The sequence below is a fragment of the Periplaneta americana genome, chromosome 3, assembly GCF_040183065.1.
Source record: "Periplaneta americana isolate PAMFEO1 chromosome 3, P.americana_PAMFEO1_priV1, whole genome shotgun sequence".
NCBI lineage: Eukaryota > Metazoa > Arthropoda > Insecta > Blattodea > Blattidae > Periplaneta > Periplaneta americana.
Window position 1 is genome coordinate 125,196,984 of NC_091119.1, and position 26,959 is coordinate 125,223,942.

A 26,959-nucleotide genomic window follows, 5' to 3' on the forward strand; every position below is an offset into this window, starting at 1 on the left:
CTTGGTGAGATATAAAAATGATTTAATGAACAGTAAATACATTAATGAATCATTAAAACCTTAATGAAGCTTTGTGAAACCGGACATAAGACTGGTAATATATATAATTTAAAAGATATTTTGGAATATTAATATAGGGAAGATAATCTTTATAAGTCAACTGATTATCATACTGACGCTTATTTCGATGCTGAGCTATTATCAATTTAATATTGAGGAAATGTGCAATCTCAACGTGGCAAGAAATTGAAGTCAGATTTGAATATCCTACAAACAGAAATAGGCCACTTGTTCCAATTCACCAGCTACTATTAACTCTAGATTCTATGTTACTGGCTCTTCAACTATAGCCGATGTCAATAGTGCTTCAAAATATGCAGTGAGTAAATAATAAAATGTTTCAGCAGCACTTGCTTCTTTAGGACGAAATTACATACAATTTATATATGGACCTGAATTAGAGAATTTTATATGATACGGAATTCTCCTCGGGGTTTTGTGTATAGTTGACTACACACACATTCGTGTAATTATTTTCACCTTGTGGTCATAATGCTGAGATTTTTCTAAACAGAAATTCATATTTAGCATTATAAAATATAACCATACTTATAATAATAATTATTATTCGATAGTAGTCAATGCAACTTTCATTTATCAACTCTCTGTACTGTATGAATCATGGCTACTGTAACAGGTTATGATTTTACACATGTTTCATGACTTACTCTACAGTACAGAATTTAAATAATAATATCAGCCAATAAGAAGTTGTCTTATATATGCAAAATCATTACCAACTGCTGTTGAGTAGTTAGAATAGTATTAACGACAGTTAACGTTAAGTGTTGGTTATTTTAAACAAAATTATGTTGGACAAATGGAAAACATCTTAACAAAACGTTAAAAATAAACCAGCTGTTAATTTAACATTTGTTAAGCCAAATTAAACATTACTTGGAAAAACTGGCCATCAGTGTTAAAAGATTAAATCAGTCATTATCAAAATGCTGAAACATTTGACTTATTTTAAGAAACTTGTATCTTTATTTATAAATAAATTTGGACTCTTATTTACTCTATAATCATGGATTTATAAAGTATTTTATGCGAATGACAAAAACTCAAGGCATAATCTCCTAACCTTTATAAGAAAAACGTAAGATAATGTGAAAATTGTAGTCTGGTAATTCTATGGCACATGAAATGTCGGAAAAAAAAAAGAATACACCTCTCGTTTATCAGATTGTACCCCACAAATATCGAAGAAATGAATGCTAAATATCAAAATTGTTATAACATTGTTAAATATAATCTTGTTTCAAAGAATTATATATGACTCTTTTCACAGGTAACCCATATGCGTCTTATTTTTAAAATGTGTCATCTTAACAAAATAAGTTATATCTCATGACACTCTTCGAACAGATTCCATAAGATGTACATTTACAAAATAGCCGTAGGAATCCCCATTTCACAGTAAATGGCAGCTACAGAGCATTCTGATTATCGTGAAGTCATGATTTACTTAAGACATGAAAATAATTTTATTGTTCCTTGCCCAAACATTTTCTCGTAATATCAACAAAAATTATTTTATTTCTGTCTCTTACTCCTCTGTGTTGTTTTTTACGTTCTAGAATGGTTGTAATAAACTGTTCACTATCTGTCCTTGTCACTTGAAGCCTCTAGGGTTCTTAAATGCAAAGTGGAATTGTATTATGGTACTCTGTTTCAGTTGAGGACCATCGCTATTGCAAATGGATCTCGGACCAAGGGGACAACATAGCTATGGGTTGGTGACATAAAGCCTGAAAAGTACGAAGGCGTTTTTCTTCTTTGTTGGGTGGGACTGGGAGGATGCTGTAATATTCGTGAATGATAGTCTGCTTTATGGTATCACAAGATTTTTTTTTTAAATTTAATCACGAAACTCAAATGTCCGTGATTATGTTTAATACAGACTTACATCACTCTTTTGTCATTATTTCAGTCTCAAGATATATATTTGTGAAGCATCTCATTCTTAATTTGCAATTCATGCTAAATTGGGCACACTGTTACCATTTGTTGGGAAACAGTCATTGGTATGTAATGTGAGAAAGATAAATTATTATGTGGGAACATTTTTGGCTACCCACTAGAGATCATTATATTAAATTAAATTGTATTTAATTGATGTAACGAATTCTGAGATAAAGTAATTTACGAATGCTATTTTTACAAAGAAATGTGAGTTCTGCGTTTCTTGATGGCCTGTATTTCTTATAAATGTGTTCTATGAGAGTAATTTGAAAAGTTCTCGGAAAGAAATAAAAAATAACATCGTACCTCATTTTTTTAATTTTTATTTTTCAGGTAGTCTCCCTGTACACTAATACACTTGGTCCATCGATGTTCCAATTCCTTTATTCCATCTCGAAAATTAGATTCCTCAGGCCTGCAAAATACTTGTTAACTCTGGCTGTCAGTTCTTCATTTGAAGAGAATCTCCGTCCACCAAGGAAAATTTTGAGCTTAGGGAAGAGATTGAAGTCTGATGGAGCCATATCAGGCGAATAAGGCAGGTGTGGCAACAATTCGTATCTCAGGTCATGTGTTTTTGCCATGGCAACGACATGTGTGTGCAGGCACACACTGTCTTGATGAAACAGGACTTTCTTTCTTGCTAAACCTGGCCTTTTTTCGCGTATCTTTTGCTGTAGTTGATCCAGGAGGTTAGGATGATATTGTCCCGTAATTGTTTAACAAGTGGGAAGATAATCTATCAACAGAATCTCTTTCATATCCCAGAAAACTGATGCCATGACCTTTCCGGCATGGAAAAAATCTTGTTGGTTTTTCTGAAACTGGCGCAAAAAATCTTGTTGGTTTTTCTGAAAATGGACCAAACATTGTTCAGGCATTTGCACTGATCCATTTTTGATCCTGTGTGATCAGTTGCAACATCCATCTAGCAGATAATTTTTTCATACCCAATTCCTCGGTTAAAATGTGATATGCCCATTCTGATGAATACCTACAGCATAAGCAATTTCTCGCACTTTCAGTCAGGGATCCACCAAGACTATTTCGTGCACTTTTGCAGTAATTTCTGGGATAGTGATGCATCTTGACTGACCACTACGCAGATCATCTTCTAAGCTCTCCTGACCAAATTTAAACTCGTTGGTCCACTTGGCAACAGTTGAATATATGAAGGAGCAGAGTCCCCCAGTGTGTTCTGAAAATCAGGATAAATTTCATTTGCTTTCATATTTTTCTTTACAAAGTACTTTATCACTGCTCGAATCTCGGTTTTTTCTATCTTCACAAATCACTACATGGGAACAGCAATAGAGAAATGTCCGCACCACAACTCTTTACCCAGAGCACTGTTGTGCCACGTGTTTACTCATGAAGGATGACTAATCATTACACAAGAACCGGGTTGTGCTAGCAGTGACCTCTGTTGGTGATTCTGAGAACTTCTCAAACAACCCTCGTATATTTTATTCTTCTATCCACTTATTAGACCATATACAGTCTTTTACAACACCTGATGGTAGACAAGATAACACTTAACCAACAATTTATTTATTTATTTAATAATGCAGTGCGATAGAGATGACAGTAATTCATTTAATAAATTACTGCAATTTAAGAATGAAATGCTCATAATTGTAAATTTAAATCTTCACCAATGTCAGAAATTGTGTTTGATCATAACTGGTAGTACAACAATTGTGCTAGAAGAAATTGCTGTGGATTCATAAGAAATGTTTGTCATCTTAACTAACCATCTTTCATATAACTTCTAAGATAATTAAAAAACATTACCCTAAAATCAGATTAAACTTTATGAAACTAAAATCGGGACTGTGCATTGTCATGGGTACTCGAAAATTAATAAGGGAAGGAATGATTGATGAATTTATAATAAAATTAAAGTAGATGATGAATAATGTTACGAATACAAAACTTTTTCAACACAAATTATTTTTATAACAAAATTTAAATACAGAGTGTCCGGGACAAAATTTACCAATAAGAAAGGTTAATAACTCACCAAATAATTGATGGATGAAAATGCTGTTTGCGGGAATTGGCAAAGGGACTTCCAAAGTTTCGAATGACCACTAATAAACTTCTATGTGCGCACCCCTTGTAGCATGACAGATGTCCAGGCGATATTCAAGTTCTTGCCATGTGTTTTGTAACATCTCTGGAGTGACAGTTGCATAAGCAGCGACAATTCTCCAACGCAGATCCTCCAAATCTGCCACTACAGTCTTGTACACAATGTCTTTTGTGTATCCCCAAAAAAAGAAGTCCAGTGGGGTTAGGTCTGGGGATCTGGGATGCCATGCTGTAGGTCCACCTCGACCAATCCATCGCTGAGGAAAGCATTCATTCAAGTGATCTGTAACATGTAATGCATAGTGAGGCGGAGCTCCGTCTTGTTGGAAAACATATCCCTGTGGAATTTGAGGAATGGCGTAATTTTGCAGCATATCAAGATACACATTTCCATTGATAGTGTTTTCCACAAAAAAGAACGGTCCAATCACAGTTTCATGTGTAAGTCTGCACCAGACATTAATCTTAGGGCTGTCTCTTTCCAATTCCCTCACTACATGCGGATTTTCTGATCCCCAGATGCAACAATTATGCCTGTTGACGATCCCACAGACGTGGAAGGTGGACTCATCACTAAACACGACCTTCTGCAGATATCCATTTTCAATGTCAATTTTCAACAGCATGTCACTAGCGAAATCATATCGTGCAGGCAAGTCGTTTGGTTTCAACTTTTGAATCAATTGAATCTTGTATGCATGCAGACGTAACCTCTTGTGCAGAACATCGTGGATAGTTGACTTTGGAATTGCAAGTTCCCTGCTGGCACGGCGAACAGACTTACACGGGTTCCGTTGGAATTCTGTCGACTTGCGCTTCTGTCACTTTCTTCCCGCGTGGTGTTTTCTCTACAAGAGAACCAGTCTCAAGAAGCTTTCTATGCCAAGTTGTTATTGTGTGCCTATCTGGTGGTTGCTTCTCAGGCCACTGTTGTCTAAATCTTCTCTCCACTATCTTCGGATACTTGAATTCGGCAAGCCAATAGCAGCATTGAACTTTTTGTTGCACTGTGAACGCCATTTTAATTACAGCTATGTCAACAACAATGACCAAATGTTGCCAACATCACACATAAAACTTAAAATGTCCCTCTTTCATTTGCCGCAAATTTCATTTTCCTATCTCCATTATTACGTGAGTTATTAAACTTTCTTATTGGTAAATTTTGTCCCAGACACAGTGTTCTTCGTCATAGCTATCTCGTATTTTCTGCACTGAGTTGTTTTGAAGTATTGAAACAACAACAGGTAAAGATTACTTCCTGGAGCAGGTCATGTTACTGCTTATAGTACACCCCAACAATAGTACATATTTAAAAATTCATGTTCTTCATACATTAAGCAGAGACTGTCATTGAGAGTAATTCAGAGGTAGTTGGTAATCCCATTCATTTACTGAGACAAAAGCATTTCACTGTGAAAGAAAGAGTGGTGTGCAGAAAGCAATGGGAAGCTACCGCATTTACCTTTCCCAAGAAAAACTGTAAACATGCAATGAAAGACCTGCCCTTGGGCAGAACGCTATGAATTAATTAATTAATTAAACAGAGACTGTCACTGAGAGGAATTCTCAAGTAGCTGGTAGGGGTGTGGGATAGGCCGAATATTTTCTTCTGTCATGCCAACAATCATTTACAAAATAGCAGGCTAAATTATGTACTATACTCTAATTCAGACATTCAGTTCAGATTGTAACTTAAGACATTCAGTTTGTATACAAGCGTGTAAAGAAAAGTTAAGTGTGTAAGTGAAAGTTAATGCTATAAAACAAATTGAAGTGATAAAAAGAAAACTGGTTTGTGCAGTGAATTTGTCTTGGTAAAGGAAGATTTTCAAAACAGAAAAAGGGGGGGGGGATCACATTAATCAACCCACGTTCTTAATTTTGTGATTATTGTATGTATTTTAGTACTATACATTACAGTATTTTAAGGGGGAAAGAAACTGATCCTACCTCTTGATCTCTTGGCTTAGTTGCCTCGAGCGATGCCTTACTGATGTCACTTATGAGGTTTCAGCCAGTCTTCAGACTGTTGACTAAACATATGTAATATTTTTCTTCGTATTTCACTATTTTTTATAATCCAGTACAATATTTTTATTTTCAAAATAATAATAATAATAATAATAATAATAATAATACAAGAATGGTGTGAAGTATTTTCAAAACTTGTACTGTAACCTGTATAAAATCACATATTACATTTTACCATGTGACACAGAAGTCAGTTGACAAATGGGAAACATTACTGTCATTTGAAATACAATTGTATACAGTATGTTCACTACCGCAAATGTTCAAAATGTGCTTCATTTACTTGAAGACAGTGCCTCACTTAATCCTGACATAGGGTATTTCAAAAGTCAGTTCAAACATTAAACTGCTATAAATATAATATTTGAGATGGGGGGAAAAAACAAAAACATCACAGTGTTGGGCAAACAACGGGGTTTACAAAACATAAGGAAGGTGTCCTCTGTTCTTTTGTTCAACATACGGCATTCTGTTTGCGACACCATGCACAGCATTTTGCAGATAATGTCTTGGAATATTGGCAATTTCTTGCGAGAGGGCATCTTTCAATATTGCAATAGGATTGCTGGATGTGTCAGGAAAGCTCGTTCTTTAAGGTAACTCCAGAACCAAGAGTCGGCTGAATTGAAATCTGGAGTTCACGGAGGCCACATTGTTGGAAAGCGCCTACTGATGACTTTGGTCGGAAAACGAACCTCAATTACGCGTGTTAACTCCACCATTATTTTTTTAGTAGGTTATTTTACGACGCTTTACCAACGTCTTAGGTTATTTAGTGCCTGAATAAGATGAATAATGCTGGTGAAATGAGTCCGGGGTCCAGCACCGAAAGTTACTCAGTATTTGCTCATATTGAGTTGAGGGAAAACCCCGGAAAAACCTGAACCAGGTAACTTTCCCCGACCGGGAATCAAACCCGGGCCACCTGGTTTCCCAGCCAGATGCACTAACTGTTACTACACAGGTGTGGACAATAATGGAATAAGACAGACTGTTACAGTAAACGGGGAGTGCTACTACAGCATGTTACAGAACTTCGTCATCCCTAGACTGAGGAATCACGATACGGAAAACATAATCTTCATGCAAGATGGTGCTCCACCCACATCTTTATCCCTGCAAAACAATTATGCAGATGTGTGGCGATCGTGTCATCAGTATGCACTGTCTGCAGATTTCAATCCGACCGACTTTTGGTTATGGGGTTACCTTAAAGAACGAGTTTTCCTGACACATCAACCCTACTGCAACTGAAATATGCCATCTCGCAAGAAATTTCCAATATTCCAATACATTATCTGCAAAATGCTGTGCATGGTGTTGCAGACAATGCTGTACGTTGAACAAGAGAATGGTGGACATCTTTCCAATGTTTTGTAAACTCCGTTGTTTGCCCAACACTGTGATGTTTTTGTTTTATCCCTACCTCAAATATTACAATATTTATAACAGTTTAATGTTTGAACTGACTTTTGAAATACCCTATACTTCTGTCATGCTTAAAATTGTTGCAGATGGGATGTTTGGATAACATGGGGGATCCTTTGTTTCAAATCGTCTATAGATTTTGACTCTGTCTGAAAAAGTGTTTTTTCTCAAATCCACATAGAAAGAAACGAAGGGGTGTGAAGTCTGGTGATGGTGGAGACCATGACTGAGGTTTATCCAGTGCACACCAAACATGTCATTTAGTTTCTGGTGAAGTGTTAGAGCATGATGTGCCGTGACCCCATCTTGTTGAAACCACATTTTTACCCATTTGTTCAGTGGCAAATCATACAGGAACTCCATTACAGTGCTGTCCAAGGATTTCCCATATGTGTGTTGGTTTATATTTCCATCAAAGAAATATAGCCTTTGATATGTCTCCAAAAGAAATAATCAAGAGGCATTAAATCAGGATAGCAGGCTGGCCATTCAATTGGACCTCCTCTTTTGATCCAATGTCTTGGATATGCGAAATTTATAAAGTTTCTTACAGCAAGAATAAATTGTGCTGATGCTTCGCCCTGTTGTATCCACACCTGTTTTCAACAGCTCTGGAACAACTTGTTGTAAATCTCCTCTTTCAAACATAGTGGCAGGAAGTAAGGTACAAAGTATGATTATGTCTGCAATGTAATTACGGGCTTGTACTGACTAAGAACTACTTCAGAGACCACCAGTTCCTATTTGGAAAGTATTATATTTCAACCCTTCTGTAAGGTCCTTCAGTTTGAGCATAATCTTTTGAATAATCCAGTTATAAATCACGCATTATCTGCTGTTTGTGGAAGTTATTTTAACTGGTACTTTTAATTGACATTTACACATAAGACTGTGTACTGTGGGTTACTTATGCTGAAAACTGCATTTTTAAAACGTAAAATACATTTCTCTTACTAATATTACCGCTGTTTTGAAATCTTTTAGAATCATAAATTCGTTCATGAGAAACTAAAAGACACATTATGAAAGTGACAAAAGATAAAATTGTCTCATATCAGATGTAAAAAAGTGAAATAGCTAGGAGAGAGGGAGACATTCACTCACTCACTCACTCTTCAATTTTGAAAATTTAAAATATAAACATGTAAATATCTTTTTGTATATTGACAAGGTTTTTACCATTGTATGATTGCTTGGACATATATTTAGTTGTCTAGTAGTTGAAGCTTTAAGTTTCAAGTACAGTTTTCATGTTTTTGCAAACTAATACCCTAAATTTGGTAAAATTATATAAATATTTGACTTCGATACAGATAGGTTTATAAAAGTTTGCTAACCATTATTCTTCACAAGTGAATCTCATTAATTAGTCTGGAACAGATAGAATAGAATTAAATCAATAGATAACGACCACAAAGTTCAATATAATTCTACACTTCAAAAAGCCATTGACATGAGGAAAAGTGCTGAAAAAATTCTGCAGGTTACAGTTAGGGCACAAATGCAGGTATATTATACTATACTTCGGATCTCTGCACGTACATCTTATATCATATTAATCATGTATGAGCCTCTTTCTCAAAAATACTAGTTTAGTAGTTCACCAGTTACTAGTTACCAGAATATATTTATTTCACCAGCTGTAGTAGATTCTGTTTCTCAAACTATTTTACCAGTCTAGTAATTTGTGACAATTTTTCACTAGTCACATGATCTGTTTCACTAGTCAGCTGATTGAGTTCATTTGTTTATAGTCATTGGCAGGTATTGTTATTTGAGGTTAGAAAGCTAAGTTGTTTGTGTTTTGGTTTTGATTTCTCTTTTCGGTTGAAATTCCATCAATTGAAAGCAAATTAACTATATTCAATATGATTAATGAATCAAAGGATATATTATTCGGTGCTTTTTTCAAGCATATTAACAAAAAATGATAAAGTAAATGTAGTATGTGAGGCTATGGAACTTATACCTCAGAACAAAGATCATGCATACATTAGGGACACTTACTGGCCCAACATTTAGAAAGCAACTTCGATAAGTACCAATTCAAGTTCACAGTACATATTATGTAGCTAGTGAGTCTACTGCCGACATGAATGCCATTTATGACTTGGTGAAAAATTCGCTAATTTTTTTTTAGTTTTAAATTTGATATAAAGTATTCATAAATTATCGTCGTTTTATATTTAATTTGTAGGCTAAAGTTGACAATGTCAGAAGAACTGACAGTGGAGGAGGAAAGCCAGCAAAAATTACTGCAGTTGATGAATTGGTATTAGATTATTAGGAAAGAATTCTGCAAGTGTTGCTGGTCTAGGACAGAAAGACCAGAAGCCATTGGAAAATAATCAACATCCCGATTTGTAGAGCAATTTGTATTTGAAGCTTTGCTGATAATGCATGACTTCTATTTGTTTGTCTTGTTATGGCAGGTCCCCACTATATTTAACAACTCTTCAAGCTTTTCAGCACTTTACCTACACCGTTCATTATATTTAAACAATGCATGTTATGTTGTGTTTTATTTAACGACGCTCGCAACTGCAGAGGTTATATCAGCGTCGCCGGATGTGCTGGAATTTTGTCCCGCAGGAGTTCTTTTACATGCCAGTAAATCTACTGACATGAGCCTGTCGCATTTAAGCACACTTAAATGCCATTGACCTGGCTCGGGATCGAACCCGCAACCTTGGGCATAGAAGGCCAGCTTAAACAATGCTCCTGTAAAGGAATAATAATTGTTTTTCTCGATTTAGTTTTAGCTCTTCTCACAACAACTTCATCACTTCAATTGGAATCACTAAACCACATATTAAAAAAAAATAACTACAATATTTTGTTTTAATTATCTGAGAAAGGTTGTCACTGGTAACTGATAATATAGAAATCATCAGTCTTTAGGGTTTTGTAGGAATATTCCTGTTGAATACTAGTATAGTCAACTAGATTAGGATTTTGAGAAACAGAATCACTTATGAACTGGTAAAATCGATCAATATTACTAGTCTGTGAATTGATAACTACTACTTTACCCTTGTAGTTTCTAGAAAAACAAATTTGTAAAATAAACTAATAATGCTACTGTACAGACTAGTATTACTTGTCCATGAGTTTTGAGAAACAGGCCCCTGGAATCAGGAGGATAAATCAAAATAAATTCAAACATAAAAAATCTAATTTTAATATTTGCGAGTTTGTGGGGTTAAATTCAAATTGGTAGGTAGGTGTATTCCTAAAGAAATCTTGATTATAAAGCTACTTATATATGTCGACCGTTGTATGCCCACTCTCTCTGTAACTGACTGAAACAAATTTAATCATCAGTGGTTTCAAATAACACAGTGCCAACACTAGACACGGTATTTCTCTACCCTGTGTCTAGTATAACTATTAAAATGTGTTCTGTTTATTTACAGGTAAAGTGTGGTGATGATGGCCACAGCAATACAGAATAATGGAATTGAATCACTCGCAAATGGCAACATAAATCATGTTGAAGTGAATGAAACTCATGTGGAGCCCAATAGCATCTCTACTGACACTGCTGCCACAGAAGCACCAGCAGAAGCAGACCCACCTGAAATAGACATAGTAATAAACAATGTGGTCTGCAGCTTTAGTGTTCGATGTCACCTGAATCTCAGACAGATAGCATTGAATGGTGCTAATGTGGAGTACAGGCGGGAGAACGGGGTGTGTTGATCTATTAAATTATTTTCTAGAGTGGTAACCATAATATAGCATTGGTCATTCATTGTTGTGATCTTATAGGAGTGGATAAGCTGGTCACATGCTAGTGTGCTGGATTAGTATTTGGGAGGTCCTGAATTACATCCATGAAGATAAGGATTTAGTGGTTTACTACAGTTTTTTTTTTAGCAGAAACTATGACGACATTTGAAATAGCTCATGGCTGTTTCTTTCATAGTTTTTTCCAATTAAAAAGTAATATTGGTCTGTCGTAATATTTACACTGAGTAAACCACTGCAGTTGAAAGTGTTTAGTGAAAAAATTGAACAACAGGGTAATTCACAAAGAAAAGTCGTAATTTTAGAATATACAGTAAAACCTCGATAAGATGTGCCCGCTTATTACGCTATCCTGTGTGATACACTTTTTTTTGTCCAGTCCCTGCACATTTCATATATGCTTTCATAAAATACCCCGTTTGTTGCGCTCAAGTCCTACATAATATGCTATTTTTGTGGAATATTTTCGATGAATTTTCATAAATTTACTGTAACAGCAATGAAACATTTTGGTTATTGAACTGACTGGTGCCGTTAACCTGGAAAGTACGGTATTCGACCCTTTACCTGCGCACTTAAACCTTCATACTATACAATATCCCACCCTCTTGTAACACACTCTTATTTGATTCTTTACCTGTGCGCTTAAAGCCTACATAGAGTTACAATACCCCAGCCTCTTGCTAATCCCCTCTCTCAAACAACATTCCTCACTCAGCCGTATTAAAATTCTGGAAATTTTTTGTGGTCAATTTGTTGTCCTTTAGTGTATTGAAGTGTCTGTGGGTGTGATTACAATGAATGTTAAACGAAAAGTGCTTTCTATATAGGAAAAATTGGAAATCTACGAAACTACAATGAAACAACTCTCTGATTCATTAGGAATCCCATCATTGACATTAAGGACGATAATAAGAAATCGCAACTTAATCACTGCAGGTACGTCTGGAGGATGTAAGTGCAGGAAAGTGAAGTGTGGTAAACATGAGGACTTGGAGAACACACACACAGCAAACAACTATAAATTACTTTTTTTTCGAAAGAATTAAGTACAGTACATATTGCAAATGTCTTTGACGTACAGTACAGTAATTACATAATGGCGTAATACTGTATTACCTTTCAATAATTATGTATTTCAATAAAGAAAAATACTAATAAGTATTGTATATAAGTCAAAATTAGTAAACCCGCCTAATATGCAGTTTACACGTGGTCCCTTGAACAGCGTCTCATCGGGGTTTTTCTGTACTATAATTTTTAAGCAGTTTTCAGTAAAGAAGTCCATATGGACATAGGTCTGATTTCGAGTGTTAACAGAAGTATGGCTGTTTGATTCTCAAAACAATTGCTACACTTCTTTAACTCTAAATCACTTTTAGAGACTGGCAGATGGAAAACTCATACTTCATGTTCTCAGACAAATAGTGTTCTTGAAGATTGTGTCAATGGTTAGTTTATTAATTTAAAAAACATCACCCTCTGTATCAGTAAACTTTTGCACTATGTGTGAATTACGCGTATTGCTCTTGCAAGTTCTGTCCCTTATGCATGCTATTGCATCCACATTGCTGTGAAATAGTGCATTTGCTTCCACCTTTGTGTGATAGACTACATAACTAATTTTCGATCGTCATGGCACAGGACATAAGGTTTGGTGAGATTCATAATGGTATGTTTATGTGTACCAATAAACGAACATAGTTTCTTAACCATTTGGAATTGGACCAATAGTTGTATGAATCTTTTTATTAAAAACAACTTCATGACTTATATCTTTAAGTTACAGCCTTCTTCGTGAATCACTATCTGTGAATGATGTTTTGCAATGATTATAACACAAGGCAATAATATAGAATTAAATTTTCTACGTTTATGTGTGTATGTAATTTTTTTTATGTTTCCATGTACATTATCTATACGTATTTTCGTATTTGTCCGAGCATTTTGTCCATAATTTTTTGTTTGATTGCTGTTAATTGCTAAATGTCATAATTACTTTATTTAAGCCTATGTAGAAACATTAGAAACTTTCATTCCAGTATAGATTATATAAAAAGAGAATATATTTTTGTTTTATATATTTTCTCCATAATTGATCACATTTGGAAATCTGGACTTGCCACTATTTACAAATCTAAATCCAATGCTACATTCTTTTTCATGTGGATATGGAACAAAGTTTTTTTCTTCTTTTCTCTATAGCTTTAATCAGGTGAGTGCATTTAGTTTAAAATAAATGTGAGTAGATGGAAATGTACACATTCTGAGGCCACTGCAGTCCACATTCCACATATTTTATTGACTAAACAAGCATGCTGTTTTTCAAAGAGAATGTAAAAATAGATTTTAAAAATCGAGATATTGCAAACAATTTTTCATTTCACATTTTTAGAAGGGAATAAGAAAAAAAGAAAGAAAACGAAGTTTTTGACCAAAACTCAGTAGTGCATCTCCTAAGAAACAGAAATGATGATGTGGCAAAATGGTAAAATTTGAGATACACTCATCTCAGCTGTTCTTTTAGTCTTTTTCTTACCCCGTCCTAATCCCTCTTCCTTCCCCCTCTCTCTTTTCGTCCCCCCCTCTTCCCAAGTTTAATTGGTGCAGCTGAATTTGTCGGATGGTGACTTCTCATCAGAGAGACCTGTTACTGATTTCTGGCAGATTGTGAGCCATGATATAATGTGCATCTGTAGAGTTGTATACAAGTATTTCTGAATATTTAGATTTCCTGTTATTTTTTTTATTATCCAATGTAATAAACTCTATTTCACCCTGAGGTATATTAGGATTATAGTTGACATTAAAGTACATATTTTATAGCCAATAAACTAGTGGAGAGTCGGGTAGTATCAGACATCGGGTAGTATCGGACAGTGCGTTTCTTTCATCTACCACCATATGGTAGTACCTGAATGACATGGTTACGTTTCTCTATGCGACATCACAGAAACGTAACCATGTCAATCAGGTACTATCATTGTGTGGTTGATGAAAGAAACTCACTGTCCGATATTACCCGATGTCCGATACTACCCGACTCTCCCCTATAGTAAAGTGATAATACAAAATAGTGGACACAGTTACTAATCACATGAATTATGTAGAAGCATGCACATTAGTGAAAGAATGGCTCCTGTTAAAGATTAATTAGATCAGGGTTGGGCAGAATTATGCACTCTGTGCTTGCACGGTGTACTACGAGAGAAGTGTGCTTATAGAGTGCACGAAAACCGGTTTATTCAAGTTGCAGTACGTACTGTATGTTTCAAAAGAAAATGTTATTCTACCAAACTAAATAAGAACACAAAATAATGAAACACTTCCTTAAACACAAAACAAAACATGTCTGTTGCACATTAATTCATATTACTCAATTTCTAAAGATTTGGAGAAACTGTATTAGGACAAGCTATGCGAAGAACTGCCGTTAAAAGCCCATCATTTCTTGTTTGAGATTTGTTTATTTTCGTAATAGAAAATAACTGTTCACAACTATAAGTGGAACCAAATAAACACAAAACTTTCTCACACAGCTTATGCAGATTGAGAAAGTGTCCTCTTGGGAATCAGTCATAAACTGAATAAGTCTCGACCTTGAATCATATTTCGCTCGCATCTCTCGATCACATCGCAGGTCAATCAATTCACACTATAATGAAGGGGGGGGGGGCAAATATCAATAATCACTTGGAATCAGAACATATAGCAGAAATACGCAAATCCATTTCCAGACAATCTAAATCGTGGAACCTTGATGTAGATTCCTCTAATAGACCGGATAGAATACATGCGTACATTTCGAAATTTTCATTGTTCAAAATTCTATACGCTTAGATAAGGATGGGAAATTATATATTTCGCCCTTTTGCGTTTGACGTATCCATAACAGCAATTTCTCCTTAAAAGCTGCAATTCTATCTGCAAATTGTGTATTAAGAATTACTTTTCCCTGAAGTCCTAAATTTAGCTCATTTAAAAGCTGTGTAAGATCTGTTATAGCTGCTGGCACACTACAGCGCGCTGCAGCGCTCGCACTTGGAATTCCCCGTGCGCACGGAGGGCAAATGCACTCAAATGTCCATCGCTGAATTAGATGTTTGAGGAATAATCAGTGCAAAAGATATACAAGAATGTCTAACCGTTTCAAAGGAAATACATGACTTCAAAAAGATAATCGACAGCAGATTGATAAAACGAAGTTTGGCTTTCCATTTCGAATTAATAAATTAATTCATGAACAATGAAACAGTTGTTGTTGTTGTTTTTTAATGCCAGGCGTTTGACAATAAAGTCATTTGACCTCTTGCACTCCAATATTTTTCAAAGCTATTATCATGACCAGCCACTGAAGCACAGATTTTGAGGTGTTCCGAATCCATTTCTTGGTTTGAGTTGCACAATGGACAGTTAGGGGACTGATATATTCCAATTCTATGCAGGTGTTTGGCCAAACAATTATGGCCTGTTGCCAATCTAAATGCAGCTACAGACGATTTTCGTGGTAAATCGGGAATTAACTGTGGATTTTGATGCAGAGAGTTCCATTTTTTCCCTTGGGATTGTGTTATCAAATTTTGTTTGTTGAAGTCTAAGTATGTAGATTTAATAAATCTTTTTACAGAGTAATACGTAGATTTAGTAACAGGTCTGTAAGTAGCAGTGCTGCCCTTCTTTGCTAAAGCATCCGCATTCTCGTTTCCCAGGATTCCATAATGGGATGGTATCCATTGGAATACAATTCTTTTATTGAGTGATATTAATTGAGAGAGCATTTTAGTTATTTCTGCTGTTTGAGATGAAGGTGTGTGTTTAGAGACTATTGATAGAATAGCTGCTTTGGAGTCTGACAATATAACTGCATTCCTAAATTTACTGATGTGGCATAGAAGATTCCTGAGACTTTCACTTATTGCAATGATTGCTCCATCAAAACTTGTTGTTCCATACCCAAGAGATCTATAAAGTGAGAAGAGACAGCACGTAACACCTGCACCGGCACCTTGTTCTCTGGAGATCAAGGATCCGTTGGTGTATAAATGAAGCCAGTTTTGTGGAGGGTATCTAATATTAATTGTCTCTAAAGACAATTGTTTTAGTACTTCAGTGTTTACTTCTGATTTCAGTATTTCTTCTGTTAAATTTAGATTATATTCCATATTTAATAGAGTTAAAGGGTTTGGTTTAATTTGTAGGTTTTCTTTTAAATTCGGGATATTGATTTTCTGTTTTAATTCTTGAACAATGGATATGAAACTTTTTAGAGTTTTCAATCTACAGAGAGGACTGTATGAATGCCAATTGTTTCCTGGTAATCTAATAAGTTTTTCATATTGAATCAGTGCTTTTTCTTCTATTGTCATTTTGATGCTGTTAATATTAGTGAGGAATCTCATAGAATCTATTGGAACAATGAAACAGTTAAGAGTAATAAAAGGATGTTACAAGCGTTGATTTACTGTTACAAGTTATATACATGATTTAGGAACAACTACAATAATTAAAATATGAGCCGTTCAGAGCAAAAGCAGTGTAAGTCAAAATTGGGTAATGAGGTTTAAAGTAAAAAAATCTGTAAAATACAGTGTAAAGTTGCAATTAATATGGCCTTCTTGCTATTCACTGACTACTAATAGTTTAAATAAATTGAATATTAATTGCTACTTTGCGCTGTATTTTACAGAATGTTTACTTTAACCCTTATTACCCATTTTTGACTTACACCACTTCTGCTCTGAATGGCTCATATATCACAAGTAATGACTTACAACTTACGAATAACGAAATTCTTGAAGGGCAATATATAATAGTAGAGGTAATACACAAGGTTAGAAACAAAAGTAAACAGTAAGGGAATAATAGAATAAATGACTTAAAATTACAAATTAAACACATGATTTTTAAAGCAATAGTTAACAATAAAGAGATACTAATAACAATACATTGACTGCAGTTACAGATAAAACCCACCATTTTAAAAACAAACACTCAAAGAATCAATAGCTATTTTCAGGCATCATACATATGGACCATGACTTTAATTCACATCTTCTTGACATTACTTCATATATTATTGTGTGTTTCAATCTATTTAAATTTGTTATTTTTCACTGTAACAACAAAAATATTTTTCATTAAGGCTCAAGGCATTTGCTCTACTGTATCTGCACACATTGTATTCTTCACCTGACATAATTAGGAACTTAAAATCCAGACGTTTGAGATGGGCAGGGCATGTAGGATGTATGGGCGAATCCAGAAATGCATATAGAGTATTAGTTGGGAGGCCGGAGGGAAAACGACCTCTAAGGAGGCCGAGACGTAGATGGGAGGATAATATTAAAATGGATTTGAGGGAGGTGGGGTATGATAATAGAGACTGGATTAACTTGCACAGGATAGGGACTGATGGCGGGCTTATGTGAGGGCGGCAATGAACCTTCGGGTTCCTTAAAAGCCATTTGTAAGTAAGTATATTTACTGTATCATGTTACTCTTTGTCAATAGCAACCTGTAGTTGTCACAGGAAGAAATATATATAAATAAAAATAAAATGGTTGTTAAACACATTATTTTAAAAGCAATAATTAGCTATATTAAGAGATGACTTAAAATTTGCAAATTAAATACATTATTTACTAACAACAAATTGTAATAAGAAGATATTACAAGAAATGGCCCAAAAAATTTAGAAATCTAATACCTAATTTAAAAATGAAAACCAATAGTAAAATTATAGTATACAAAATTGAAGACTTACAGTTTCATAATAGTTTATTAGAACTAATAGGATTTTTTTTTTTGTTTTGTTTTATTCCCCCCCCCCCCCCCAGATTAATTTAACACTTCACTTCACAGTTTCAGGAATATTCTATTCAAGAAGGACATAAAATAATTAATTATATGATTTAGAGTTTGTAAGTATATTGGTTAACGGTTTGGTAAATGTGTAATTTAAAGTGTTCAGTAACAACTCAAACTCGTATTTTTCACGGCAAAAGACTGGAAATCATATAATACATGTTTAACATCTTGAGATTTCTCCCCACAAATGCAAGTTGCATCGTTTTTAATATGGAATCTATTTAAGTATTCTCCGAATTTCCCATACCCAGTCAAAAACTCTGTCAGTACGAAATTTGGCATTATTACTTTACATTTATTTCGATCATAGACTGTGGGAAAATACAACTCTTTTGCAAGAGTTCCCTTATCACTACCAATCTTTCGTTCCATTGTTGCATATAATGTTCTTTGGCTACCTTTTTGATATAGGATATCAGACATAAATGGTAAGACAATGGAATGTTCAGAGTTGGCTGCCATCTTTGCCAATTTCCTGTTATTTTAATTTCACAGTTTCTTTATTCTCATGAGATGGTCTCAATGAAGCTGAATTACTCCAGAAATTTAAAATCATTGTTAAAAAAATTAAAGAAAATGGGGGTTAACAACCTATGACATGTATGCCACACATGGTATGTGGGCAATTTTTTAATGGCATGCAGCAAGTTCCAGTCATAGAGCAAAGAAAGAGGGAGGGAAAGTATACAAGTCAGTTGTGATTTGCATTTGTTGTCACTTATAGTTTGTGACTCAGGGGAAGACTAGCGCGGAGTGAGGAGAAAGAGTGAATAATAGATAACATTATGAGAACACGTGCAGTACTTGTACTACTAGTAAGTGGAAATATTGTTTCCTCTTACTAGTAGTACAAGTATTGCACTGTTGTCATAACATTATCTGTTCAACACCCTTTCTTCTCACTCCACATTCATCTTCTCTTGAGTCACCAGTAGTTTATTTTAAACTAGCCTCAAAGCAGTTTCTTTATGTCTACTTGTTGATTTTGATTGTTTTCGGTGTTACTTGATATCTGCTGTAATAGATGCAACTCTTCTCTCCATCATGGGCTGGCTTTCTCAAATTAAGAGTATCAACCAAGTGTAATTTGCTACCAATAATTGTCAAGTCCACGTGGATTACAAAGTTACCTGTCTTCAAACAAATGAGTGCACCTACTATATCATTTTGCTGTTGTAACTCATTAGTAGTGTTCACAGCTTGAAGACTGAGAAATATGCATGGAAAGTTTGGTAAGAATAGAACATTGCAGGTAGCACCTGACACGAGGGTTGTTATATATTTAGAATATTCATGATTACGTCTTACTGTAACTTGGCCAGAAAAAATTAATGAATTTTCATTATTGTCAACTACTACTTGATAAACTTCACATTTGCCTTTTGGTTTATAAACCTGTTACTATTTGGAACTAAAATGGGTAATTATGTATAAAAATATCTTTATTATAGAATGCATTGCATAAAGTACTTTGGTTAAAAATCAATAAATTTATTTCTTTGAACATTGTAATAAACAGTAATTTGTTCCATGGCTTTGTTCCAGTTTTTATGTCATTAAAACTTTTTTTTACTGAACATACAAGAAGAATAAGTTTAAAAAAAAGTTAAAACTGCATAATTTGTCAACAGGTTTCAATAGTGATATTATTGACTTAGTATCTCTTTCTTGTTATAGTCGATTAGGTTCTTCTTTTCATAGCCTTTTATTTTCTGAGTTTGTTTATTTTTATTATATTTAATTCTTTTTTCTTCTATATACAGGGTATCCCATTTATCTTTACCACCCAAAATAATTTTGTTCACAAGCACCAAATGAAAAATTGTCGTACAAAAGATGTACAACTTAAAGGGGGAAATAATACTGATGGGGAGGCAACCTTGTAGCATTATTTATTAATGAGTTACAAGTACTAACATTGTTTCTTTAAATGGCACTATGTATTTGTTATTCAGTATTTTAGTTAAGCTCATCAAGACTTGTCCAAAAATGTATCACAGTAGGTCATCCTAATAAACATTCATTCATACATACATACTTTTCTGTCCAAGAGCAGGTCTTTCACTGCAAACCAAGCATTCTCCAGTCTTCCCTATTTTCTGCCTTTCCTCTTTGTCTCTTCACATAACCCATGTATCTTAATGTCGTCTATCATCTTATATCTTCGTCTGTCCTGAACTCTTCTCCCGTTCACCATTCCTTCCAGTGCATCCTTCAGAAGGCAGTTTCTTCTTATCCAGTGACCCAGCTAATTCCTTTTCCTCTTTCTGATCAGTTTCAGCATCATTCTTTCTTCACTCACTCTTTTCAACACAGCTTCTGTATGTCCATTTCACATGCTCCATTATTCTCCATATCCACATTTCAAATGCTTAGAGTTGCTTCTCCTCACTTCGTCGTATGTCCATGTTTCTGCTCTATACATTGCTACACTCCACACAAAGCACTTCACTAGTCTCTTCCTTAGTTCTTTCTCCTGAGGTCCACAGAAGATGCTCCTTTTTTCTGTTAAAAGCTTCCTTTGCCATTGCTAATCTCCTTTTGACTTCTTGACAGAAGCTCTTGTTACTGCTTATAGTACACCCCAAGTATCTGAAGCTGTCCACTTGCTCTACCTCCTCGTTTAGAATTCGCAAGTTTACCTTCTTTACTTTTTTTTTCTATGACCATGGTCTTCGCTCTAATAAACTGAACCACATCATTATCTATCACACCGTGATTATATGTACAAAAAATCACGGATGTAGCTTGAAAAATGTAGAAAATAAATAGAAATTTCTCCCATCACTCCCCTTAAAGAACACCACGCGCGCGCGCGGGGGTGTGTGTGTGTGTGTGCGTGCGTGCGTGCGTGCGGTTTTTTTTTTTTTTTTTTTTTTTGTTCATGGATTCTTTGAATAAATTTTCTGTTCAAGTGTTTAAAACATTGTATTTTCATATTCTTATCATAAATTCGAGGTACACCATTATATCCTGGCATAGTTGACTCGTGATAATGCCTTATTGGATCACTTATGAGATTCCCACCAGTCATCAGACTTTTGATGAAACATACATACTCTGCAGTATTAGCACTAGTAGTGCAAAACTTGTTATATGTGTATATAAGTATTACTTAATCCTATTCAACTCTCTGGAGAAAAGCCCTTATCAGCGCACTTCCCAAAATTAACCATTCATGTCCAAATGACTATAGATCCCTCAGTATCCTACCTGCTCCATCAATAGTTCTAGAATGTATTGTACATGAACAACTGACGACCTACCTGACCGAACATTGCTTACTTGACAATATCAGTCAGGATTCATAACTGGACACAGCACGACTACAGCACTTTTAAAGATCAATGAGGATGTTTGCTAAGCCTTTGATGAACAGAAATTGACACTGTTGTTGCTACTTGACTGCAGTAAAACATTTGACACAGTAACAGAACTTCTCTCATATAAACTTAGACAACTTAATCTTTTTGACACTGCTGTCATTTGGTTTGACTTCTATCTTCACGACTGCCAGCAGTGTGTTACAGCAGGTATTTTTCCCTTGAAATGGCATGTCGTGAAGTCTGGAGTATCACAAAGCTCTGTACTTGGACCTCTTTTGTTTATATCTGTTATGACTTGACTAAAGTGATAAAACAAATATACAACCATTTTCATCCTGACGAAATGACAGATGCAATAAAAAGACGTAATGAAGACTTGAACTCTCTTTCGATGTGGGCTTATGAATTTGTCAGTAGTGATGGGTCATCATCTTCTTAGAACTGTAGACTGCAAGAATTTGCTTAGTATCATTTATGCTTGTACAATTATTGAATACAGTAAAACATCTTGGAATCTTTATGTATAATGATCTTAATTGGAACACTCAAGTTACCCATACTTACTTACGGCTTTTAAGGAACCCGGAGGTTCATTGCCGCCCTCACATAAGCCCGCCGTCGGTCCCTATCTTTAGCAAGATTAATCAAGTCCCTACCATTATATTCCACCTCCCTCAAATCCATTTTAATATTGTCCTCCTATCTACGTTTTGGCCTCCCCAAAGGTCTTATTCCCTGCGGCCTCCCAACTAACACTCTATATGCATTTCTGGATTCGCCCATATGTACTACATGCCCTGCCCATCTCAAATGTCTGGATTTAATGTTACCCATATATACAAGAAAATATTGTCGCTGCTCCATCCTTTAAAGCACATAAAACACTTTCTACCACTTACATTAAAAAAGAATCTTATACAGACACTTGTGATGCCCCATTTCGATTACTGTGATTCCTTGTTGACAAACTTAAGCTCTAACTTAAATGAGAAATTGCAACATGTTCATAATTTATGTATAAGATTCGTCTGTAATATTCGGAAATTTGACAATGTAACACTGTCTCTTGAGCTGCTCTCATGGCCTCGTCTAAAGGAACTAAGAATCGTACATGCTCTTTCACTTTTATACAAAATTTTACATAACTCTTCTCCAAATTACTTGTCTTCACATTTTGAGTTCCTCACTACTTCATGAAATCCACATCAATCTCTCCTTTCTATTCTTCATTACAGAACTTCCCTATACTCATCCTCCTACACTGTATCATTGCCTTGTCTTTGGAATTCGTTACCTAGTGACGTCAGGGATTGCCGGACACTGTCACAGTTTAAAAGTAAACTAGAACAGTATGTTTTATCTCACGAAATTCGTTTCTGAGAAGTTGCTAGATTTATGTCGAAGTTTTTATCTTTAGTATTTTGGCAATAATTTTCTTTTGTTAGGTTAATTCTTTCTCTTGTCTTTGTGTAAAGATACTAGAACAGCTTATTAATAATGACGCTGAGTGTCACTTATTTTGTGTCTGTATTTGTTGTATATATTTTTTTGTTTTTGTTTTTTTTTTCTTTTTTGCATCATTGCTTAATATGTTAGACTAATTTATATTATTTTCAGTTACTACTTGTATGTTGTTGTTTTTTTATGTCATATGCATTCTGTCACACATTATTACATAAGATTAATTGCATCATGATGTATAATTTTTCTTGTTGTATTGCATTTCTGGTGGTGTGGAAGAGAAGGCCTGATAGCCTTAACTCCACCAGAGTAAATAAATAAACTAAAAGTGAAGTGATGATATAGAAAAGAGCTCAAGTTATTTAAATTGACCAATAAAATAACTCGATATAGGAATATCTGGAGAGACCATGTGAATAGAATGACAGAAGATTGCATACGTAAAACAATATTGACGTACAAACCAATGGGAAGAAGGAATGTGGGGTGAGCAGTAAAAATATGGGATCAATTTCTAATATTCTCTTGAAACCGAAACAAGCCCTTGAGACTTATCCCTTATCATTGATGTTTATGATAATGATGGTAACTTCCTTTTGAAAATCAGTGTAATCTTGAAATTGAATGCTATTGTCATACTGGTTCTGACAGCATCAGTATACTCGGTCAGAGCTTAAATACAACTTATCAACTGTCCATTATTGTCTATTGTTGAAAAGTGTATGTAATAACAAGTTAGCAAACATGCAATATTCTCTTGTGCTGCACGTTTATTTAGTTAAATCTTAGTGGATTACAAATTGATTGATTGAAATACAATGGGAATTTCGAAGAGTTTAGTGTACATGATGTTTCAAGCAGCATTTCTGTCGTTAATAAGAAATAAGAAACCTGGAAACAACTGGATTCCTCCTCAGTGATATTGGCAAACATAGACCACTAGTGTTCAAAATCGTATAGATGAGATTCGACAATTCATTACAGAAATTCTTGTGCTGAATAAACCAAGACATAGGCTATTTCTATGGCACGTATCAGTAAAAAACAAAGAATGCTGGTATATGGCCGTACAGAGTATGTACAGTGCAAGAATTAAAGGAATCAGACAAGGAAAAAAGTGCGATATTGCCAATGGTTCCAAGCTTTTCTTATGTCAAGTTCAAGGATTCCCTCCATAACATGGTTTTTGGACGAGGCTTGGTTTCACCTGACAGGCCACATCAACTTCCAAACAGCAGGCACTGGGCTGACGAAAATCTGCATGTTATTCACCAAACACCATTACATTCTGAAAAAAAAGATTGGGTTGTGTTGTGCAGAGCATTGGCTCTTTTTCTTCAATAAGGCAGTGAACACACATTTTCAGTTGTATCTTTACAGAACTCGTGCAACAAGTCATTTTGCTGTAACCTGATTCTCTCATAATTATTGTATGTCTCAGAAGTGGATTCCTGGGTTTGCTCTTATTTGTTTGGAAGTCATAACTGATTAAAATTATAATGATTTATATGGATCATAGTGAACAGTTACTCGTTAATCCGGACTATTTGGGGAGGATAAATTGTTCGGTTTAACAAAAGTTCGGACAGTAGAAAGTGCATTAAAACTCCGTTTATAGCAACAAAACACGTTTATTATGGTATATTTAAAGGACATAGGCCTAAATACAACATATAATACAGTAAAATGTGTAATCTATACTAATAATAAATCTGTAGCCGAAATTTTTGTGGTAATTTTCGATTTTCCAAAAATAATTGGTCCTAACATATATAATTAACCACCCTGAAACCGAAAATCGCTTTTTTGACATTTTTGTTTGTATGTCTGTCTGTCTGTCTGTCTGTCTGTATGTTTGTTACCTTTTCACGCGATAATGGATGAACGGATTTCGATGAAAATTGGCATATAAATTAAGTTCGTTGTAACTTAGATTTTAGGCTATATGGCATTCAAGATACATTATATAAAAGGGGGGTTATAAGGGGCCTGAATTAAATAAATCGAAATATCTCGCTTATTATTGATTTTTGTAAAAAAATGTTACATAACAAAAGTTTCTTTAAAAATATTTTGCGATAAGTTTTATTCCTTGAAAAATGTTGATAGGACTGATATTTAATGAGATAAATGAGTTTTAAAATTAAAAAAACTGCCATCTAAGGCCGTGTAATGAATTAAAAAACAAATGACTTCGTCTATAAGGGGCCTTGGACAGCAACAATCGAAAGCTATGAAAGATAGACTATAGAGAATGTTTCTGTGTTTGTACGAAGTAATATCGGAAGCTAAATTAACCGATTTGTATAATTAATTATTATTTCACCATTGGAAAGTGTAGTTTCTCTAGATGGACATAATGCTATAATGTTATTACAGTAACTTCTGATATAATATAATATAATATGTAGGCCTAATATCATATAATATAATTTAAGTTATTTGAAGGGTTCAGAACCATAGTGGGCCAAGCGCCATTTACTGAATACGTAGAAAACAAGGGTTAAAATTAAGTTATTACCATAATTCAATGGAAACCTATAACAAGTAAAATAAAATATACACATTAAATCTAAATGATGTCAGTCTTCATTAAGCTATGGTTGCATGTAATAAAAATTAAGAAACATGTTAAAGGAATTGTCATTGCACCAAATGAGTGTCTCTGGACCAAAATTATCGCATTTTAATTATTTGGATGCAATTTAAATTAAGTAACATATTAAACGATTTATCCTTCTATCAAACACGAATGTTCCCTGGATCAAATGGCCTATTTTAATTATGCAATTACTTTATATTTATTTCTAACGGGTGCAGCGGAGCGCACGGGTATGGCTAGTCAATAATATTTGAAGAGTGTCATAGCATAGTCATTAATCTCCATAAAAGCAAGTTTCGAGAAAAAGCCAAAAGACTATTTCGGTATATTACAATAATTATATGATTAGAACAAGTGTGCAACAAATAAGGTTACACTCCATTGAATTTAAATCTAAGGTAATACTTTTGTAGAATACATAGTTATGTTATTTAGATATTTAAATTGGAGTTTGCTTTCTTTGCAACAAACAGTTGGAGAGTGTTGACTTTGCTGTGATAGATTTTGGAGATTGCTGATTTTGTTTCTAATATACAGTATGAACTCCCTGACTTTACAATAGTTACAAACAGAAAATTAATAAATCCAAATATTATAGTCATATACAGTATATGTATTTAATTATCATTAAATTTAAAGAAAAATTAACATTTCCAAAAAATAACCTATTAATCCCACAGCAAACATTGTTCAAGAGAACAGATTTAAGAAAAAATATAATACAACAAAATGATCTGTAAATTATTTCACAATAAACATAATCATACAATATTAAAATTTATCCACATTGCCAAGATAGCAGCTATCTCACAGAAACTTAATACAATGAACTCAGGTGTTTCATTTATGGGTTCGCACTAGTCTGTTTCTTCAGTATTCATTTCAGCATTGAAATCTGCAAATATTTCTTTGTAAGAAATTCTTATAATATTCTAAATTTTTGTTTAATTCCCATTCTTGTCAAAATGTTTTTCCAACAAATTTTCTTCCCTCTATGTTCTATCCATTGATCTGGTATGGTATTGGTGAGTGTGGTTGGTCGCCATCTTGTTGAAAATAAAATCGTTCATACTCATAGAGTGGATGAATAATAATAATAATAATAATAATAATAATAATAATCCATGGCACACAGCCCTTTATGGACCCAGACTGACCAGCCAGCTGCTTGCCTCACACCCACATGCCGAAGCAGAGGTGGATGATCATCCAACCAGAATGGACGTATTGTGTGGTTAGCATGATCTCACCAGTCATTATAGCTAGCTTTAAAGTGAACAAATGGCAGGTAAAATAGATGTACGAAGCATGTTAAGGTACACAGGCCCAGTTACTGTTCCTTCAAAAAAGAATGATCCAATTAGATCCCTGA

The 26,959-nt window shown here is 34.5% G+C and overlaps 1 protein-coding gene across 6 annotated transcripts in view; it reads left to right on the forward strand.

Moving 5' to 3' along the window:
• Positions 1–26,959, forward strand: part of LOC138696506 (TATA box-binding protein-like 1) — a 71,284-nt gene that overhangs the window by 19,119 nt on the left and 25,206 nt on the right. For 2 of the 6 annotated variants that reach the window (XM_069821558.1, XM_069821556.1), the window contains 2 exons: positions 1,739–1,795; positions 10,998–11,274. In XM_069821558.1, the coding sequence (XP_069677659.1) occupies positions 11,011–11,274 (264 nt within the window). In that variant the 5' untranslated portion in view covers positions 1,739–1,795; positions 10,998–11,010. Of the gene's footprint in view, positions 1–1,738; positions 1,819–10,997; positions 11,275–26,959 lie in introns of all 6 variants that reach the window. The other 4 variants (XM_069821557.1, XM_069821555.1, XM_069821560.1 and 1 more) reach the window with 2 other exon arrangements.